The sequence below is a fragment of the Cherax quadricarinatus genome, chromosome 29, assembly GCF_038502225.1.
Source record: "Cherax quadricarinatus isolate ZL_2023a chromosome 29, ASM3850222v1, whole genome shotgun sequence".
In the NCBI taxonomy this organism is placed as follows: domain Eukaryota; kingdom Metazoa; phylum Arthropoda; class Malacostraca; order Decapoda; family Parastacidae; genus Cherax; species Cherax quadricarinatus.
The window spans coordinates 35124868-35131437 of record NC_091320.1 but is presented as its reverse complement, the minus strand read 5'-3'; the positions used below and the strand labels follow the sequence as shown (position 1 = coordinate 35131437).

The 6570-nt window shown below is 41.7% G+C and overlaps 1 protein-coding gene across 5 annotated transcripts in view; it reads left to right on the top strand.

Moving 5' to 3' along the window:
- Nucleotides 1–6570, top strand: part of LOC128690449 (uncharacterized) — a 142462-nt gene that overhangs the window by 111526 nt on the left and 24366 nt on the right. For 4 of the 5 annotated variants that reach the window (XR_011392578.1, XR_011392577.1, XM_070089729.1 and 1 more), the window contains exons 9-11: nt 764–943; nt 2275–2568; nt 3515–3596. Coding sequence is in view for 3 of the 5 variants with exons in the window: in XM_070089729.1 (XP_069945830.1) it covers nt 764–943; nt 2275–2568; nt 3515–3596 (556 nt within the window). In the remaining 2 variants the exon portion in view is untranslated. The remainder of the gene's footprint in view (nt 1–763; nt 944–2274; nt 2569–3514; nt 3597–6570) is intronic. The other variant, XM_070089730.1, reaches the window with a different exon arrangement.

Below are 6570 nucleotides of genomic sequence, written 5' to 3'. Positions count from 1 at the left end.
AGTCACTATATACATATATAAACACTTCATAATGCTAAATAAATCATTACTTCCGATGACTTACCTAAATATTTATCTTCGTTTTCTTACCTAAGTTACTTGACTTAACTTGACAATCTTTACTTCGTGGGTTTTTTTTTTTAATATTAATAATCATTCTTACTATAAAACTGACTCACAAAACATTATTTCATACTATATGCAACATTTGCATTATCGATCAAGCACATTAACCAGAGAATGTTGCAGTAAGTGGCAGCAGCAGCAGCCTCCACCCGTCCTCTTGTTTCTTAAGATCTTCATAAATTTCTGAAGCATTTAATATTTTTCTTTTAAGATTAGGTTTTGTGGGAACAAGACACATATACTCACTCAAGATGTTTATTGAAAACGTTTTGTCACTTGTGGTTTTATTGGCACAAGTACCGCAGCGTCTTTTCAGTATCTTGACTATACATTTGTGTTGTATTCCAGTAATCTATCGGTATTAACATACGTGTACTCGTACAGGATTAGCTTTGTTTACCTCCACGTAATTTTATTTTAAGTACTAAGCGCAGAAAATTGAAAATTAGACATTGATCGTTGAGGACGCGAGGGCAGGTTGGCTACGTCTTGCTGCACGCTGTACCACCACACAGCAGCATCAAACATGACTCGAACTTGCATATCACTCTGTACTTTCTAATAACTCTGAAAGACAATCTCTTTTTTTTCTGACCCTCCTTCCTTGTGTCTGAATGTTGTGTGGGTCATCCAACAGCGGTGACCTGTGACGCTCCTCCTCCCCTCCTTCACGGCTCCACCAACTTCTCCTCTCCTACTGTCACCGTCGGTGTCTCCGTCGCCTACTCCTGCGACATCGACTACGTGTTGGTGGGGCCTCGCCTCATCACCTGCACCTCTGCAGGCACCTTCAATCAAGAGCCCCCTCGCTGCCAAGGTAAAGGCAACCCCACCAGTAACATCTTAGTAGCCACGGGTGACAAGGTGCCCACTCTGGCTGTCTCTGCCATGCAAAATATGCGTTTTAATACCATTATAACTAACCACAGTTGAAGACTGTAGAGGGCGCCTGACAATGATGACAGCTATAACTAAGACACACGTCAGGAAACACTTGTCGTCTTTCCTCACAAACCTTACCTAACCTAACCTAAGTTCTTAACATTTGCTATCGGTGGTGGTAGTGGTATGTTGCTCACATCTTGAATAAGAGAATTTCACCATGGATATTAAACATCGACTACAGTTACCGGTGTAAATTATGTGTGTGTTACAGCAGTAAGGTTGTTCCTCTAGGGTGTGAGGGGTACGTCTCGTTTCTTGGGTATACATGTAACAGATTCACATACTTTCTGCGTTAATGTTATCATTATGGGAAATAACGTAATGCTGAGTGTTATTCTTACTTAAGGATGTAAATCTCAGCCACGTGTGTAAGCTTATCACTACGTGGGAGAATGTGAGTTTGATTCGACCACTGTAAAAGTCAGCTTTAACACTACCAAGTGGTGCCTCTTTATAGTCTCTAGTATATAAATATACCTAGATGGAAAAATATTTGTAAAGCTTCAGTTCCTAGTAGCTAAGTACATTAGCTTGATGGTTCAAGACCTTCCCGGCCACGGGTTCGAATCCCTTTGAGTTGTCAACAAACATGTATTACTATTTTCTGGAGTTATTACGTGTAAATTAACCCATGCCTAAGCAATGCGAGAGGTAAGATGCGTCTTGACATCTGTGGAAGTCTAGTTGGGTAAAATCAAGATTCTATTTCGCTTCCCTGATTAACATCTCTAAAATGTATGAACGCTGAGGAATTTAGTGTTCAGTGGTTCTCTTTGAGCTCGTGGTGTGTTCATAATGCCGCCTCATACGATGCCTCATGAGCATTTGAGGACATTTTCTGGGATTTTTTTGTTACAAAATCTCACCTTTGCTAATATTTTATTGCAAAATTGTTTAATTTTATTTGTATGTGTATTTATTATTGGCCTTCACAAGCATATCATATTTAGTTAATAAATTCCGACCGTTATCGGCCACAGCTGATAACGGTTCCTCTTTTAGTAGTCAAGTCATTCGTGGATTACATTCAGAAACATCCTAACAACTTTCTCAAGTCCTGTATTTCAGTTATTACTGTTAGATGTGTTTAAAGATTTAGGTCCCAATGGGTCATACAGCTCAAGGAGTGTTGAGTCAATCAAAGAGCATTACGGAATTTAAACTCAGTCACTAATGTTAGTAATCTCATCCCTGAAAAAACAGTGGACGAAGCTACTAAGCCGGACCTAACAGAAAGCCGCAGACCGGGATCCAGGAGACCAGACCATCCTCGCAGACCTAACCAACAGCGTCCCAGGCCTCCCTACCTCGCAGAAGTGGAGGACAACTACGTGGAGGCCAACAACCCGAGCCTGGCCACCGTCCTGCCCTCGCTTGAGGCCGGCCACGACAACAAGATCAACAACATCAACGACGACAGAGGTCAGAGTATTGATGGACCGAGCTACGACCTGAAGGAGGAAGGTGGAGCCAAAGTCACAGAGAAACTCCATCTGGGTGAGTGTGGTAGATGAGTGTGGTGAGTGTGGGTGACTGTGGTAGGTGCAATGGAAAGTTGATGGATATAGAAGGTGGGTCAGAGAGTATCCAGGTGAGTCGGGTGAGTGATGTGGAGAGTGGATAGATAGTGAACGGGATGAGTATGGTAAATAAATACATTGGATAGCTAGAATGGGTCACTGACTAAAATTAATGCTGGTGAGTTGTGGAGGATGTAGTGAGTAAAGGATTTAGCGAGCAGAGGAAGTATTCGGTGACAGGTAGCTGAGAATATAAAACGTAAGTGGTGAGTAAATGTGAGTTATATGGTGGGTAAAGTGTAACTGTGTTGAGTATGACATAGGTCTTAAAACCTGCATGAACGGTACTAAAAAAAAAAACACTCGGAAGTGATAAAAAATGTTAGGTCAGCGGTAACGTAACTATCACGTTGCCAGTCAACGCTGCCACCAGGTTTCCTTAACGTGGTGGTCCGTGGTCTGGTAGGCAACGCTTTTGCTTCACACGCTGAGTGTCCGTGGTTCGATCCCCGACAAGGGTGAAAACACTGTGCGTGTTTCCTTACACCTGTTGTCCCGTTCACCTAGCAAGCAAGTACCTGGGTGTTAGTCGACTGGTGTGGGTGGCATCCTGGCGGTCAAGCTTGAGGATCCCAGTGGAAACATGACAGACAGTCGATAAATTAGACACATGTGCAACTCTTGGGTATCTTTATGACAGACAGTCCCTTGATGAATAACCCCCCGGAGTTAAAAATCCGAAAATCTTATCTACCATGTACAAGATTTACCCCGCTCGAGAGTGTAATTAGTTTTGCTTATGCCAGCAAAAGATATATCATTGCAAGCATCTCTCACCCTATGTACCATCTTTCACTGGTTCCTTCATTCTGTTACATCAAACTGTGTACATCTTTTTCAATCTGCGTCTTGTGTATCCACAGGAGGGATCATCGCTCTCGGTGTCTTCGGTGGCTTCGTGTTCCTGGCTGCCGTGATCACCACTATTGTCATCCTGGTCAGAAGGTAAGTTTTACCCATCTACCCATACACGCCAGGTACACACACCCCAGGCGTACCCACGGCAGGTGTCCATACGGTAGACACACACACACATACACCCCTTACAGGTGTATACCTGACAGGCAAACACACAGCAAACACATGGCAGACATACACATGACAGGCATACACCCAGCAGGCAACCATACAGCAGGTATTCATACTACAGGCATTAACACGGCAAGTATACACACTTCAGGTGTACACACTAAGGTAACATCACTAAATAACATCACTACATGATAACTTCAGTGTATAACATAATTTAACTAGACGATAACTTCCACGTGATAACCTCACATAACACGGCAATAACAATATTATGTAATAACTTCACTACATATGATATCATTATTTCATAACATTTCAGAGCACACGCACACACATTATGTATATATATATATATATATATATATATATATATATATATATATACACACACAAAACGTGTGTGTGTGTGTGCACATTTTAAACAAAAAAAATCTTCACAAAATATCCACAACTCGGAAAAGATACAATTTATTTTACCAGTTTTTCTTTCATGTTCAGTAATTTTATTTACAATACTAACAATTAATGTTTGAGTGCTGAGAAGGAGCTGGTGATCGCTTCTCATTAACTGCAGGACGTAGTTACACTTGTTATTCCCAGCAAGTGTCAGCACTAATAAAGTGGGGGCGGAACTATTGCAGTTGGCAGCAACAATAGTGGGCTTACTAAAGCTTGGGCATGTTTTCTGCCTCTAATGTTAACCTGCTCACTGCACGCTCAAGCTTACTATATGTAAGCAGTGAGCTCAGCTGCATGCACTAGCCTCAGCTGCATGTATCAGCCACCACAGCTGGAAGCCTCAGCTGCAAAGGTTTCTTCTCTCCATATCTAATAGTTGATGTATCTTGTCATAGTTATTATTGTTATTAATATATTAACAATTAACAATACAGTGTAAGTTAATGGTACTAATAAGTCACATCTCCCTCGATTACGTCTCAGATATGCATGCATTTATTCGTAACTGTCTTGTGTAACTGCTCGGTAGTTGAGTTCATGAGGACGACTTATATACAACCCTGATGATCCTCAGGGTAACGAGTCTTTTCCTGTCCCGCTAGCACGACCCAGCTACGACCTTCCTTCCTCATCCCAGTCACTGCCATCCTCACACACATTCCTCAAACACCATCTTTTTTATTTCATCTTCCTTGACTATTTTTTTTTTTAAGATATATCTGTCATTCCTTGGTGCCCTGTTTTGTTTTGGTTGGTGCCTGATAAGAGTGGCTGTGTATACATGTATTGCTTCCTACACACAATAGGCAACGTATGCTTTTGTTCATATCTTTTCATCTTAGTTACTCGTTCAGAGTAGTTTTTGTAGTTAGGTGTAAGAATTATTTCATGTTTGTCACGTTCGTATGTTAGTGTTAGTGTGCAGATCCTTCACGAGTGCTTGGAGTGTATAAATGAGTATATGAGTGTCAGGTGGCTGAGGCCCCTTCCCTCCTGCACCTCCGCCCATCCCTGCTGATCCAAGTGCTCTCTTAGTGGGTCGACGTCGCTCGACAAAGAGCTGCGAACTTCGACACCGCTCCCAGGATCCCGCTGGTACACACTGCTCGCTCTTCCCTTCCCTGACGTGACGGTGGGCAGACGGGAGTTGCTCTCGCGAGCTACGCCCAGGGCTGATCATTATTCTAGTCACTAAAGCCTACTCTCTGCACGCCCACGCACCGCCCAACGACTCGAGGTACGCCCACCCAAGAGGCCAACTTCCGCCGCTACCCTCTACATCGGCGCCACCACGTTCTCTTGAAACTCTTCTGCATGCCCCTGCGCTCCCAGTGGTGTTACCGCAGGGCGTTCCTCCTCCGGGGCCTCAGTGTACGTTCTTCCTTCTCTGTACATCCTGCATTTTTGTTCTTCTCGCATCTATCGGCTGCTGTCCTGAAGTATCCCTATACAGCACAGATTTTGCCATGATGTGAACGATGACACTTGACTCCACGAAGACTCTCACGGACGAAGCTCTGACACTTCTCTGACAACTGACTCTTCAGTAACCACTGATTTGTGTTATGTTGGAAGGTTACTAATTATTTGCTCATTTTCCCAATTATTCTTAATTTTTTAAGCCAAAAAAAAACCATTCATCCCATTACTAACCTTCAATGTGACTGCCGATACATAAACGATGGTTTTTTAACTCAGTTTACTTACCATTAACGAGCAGAGTCCTTTTCCCTGATTGCAGTTCAAAATTTTGTCGTGATTAACTATTTTAGTTCCTGTGTAACATAAATAGTAAATAAAAGGCTCTGACATTTCTAACTGATGCATCTTATTGGTAATTATTTAACAGTAAATGACCTGTATAAAAAAAAACTTGTACAGTTGCCTTTTTTTTTTTGAGACAAACTGCCTACATAATAAATCACAATTTTTATTTTAAGTGTATACGTGAAGTTTACTTGTAAATATTAACACGGGTTACTAATACTAATTATTTATTAATAGGTTAAGATGTGTGTAAGGTCAGCAGTTTCTCAACACATAGAAAGATATTGTTCATTGTTACGATAATATTACGTACTGGACTCATGACTCGCCTCTCTTTACTGCTGCTGTACAAGTTGTAGTAGCACTGTAGTTAACGCTTGTAGCATGCACTGTATTCAACAGTCACAGTGTAAAACTTATATTTATTCTGCCTAATCACATGTCATTCTACAGCTTTATGTAGCATATCGTTCTTGTTGATCTATCGTGGCTCTTGTTGATCCATTATAGATCTTGTTGATCCACCATTGTAATATTTCTGCTTTACATTGACTTGCGCTTCTGTCAGCCACTATAAATTTTCCTCGCCAAATTAAGTTGCCAGTGTCTTATGATTTATCTCTATACGTAAAATTCTCGACTAACTGCAGTCATTATCACT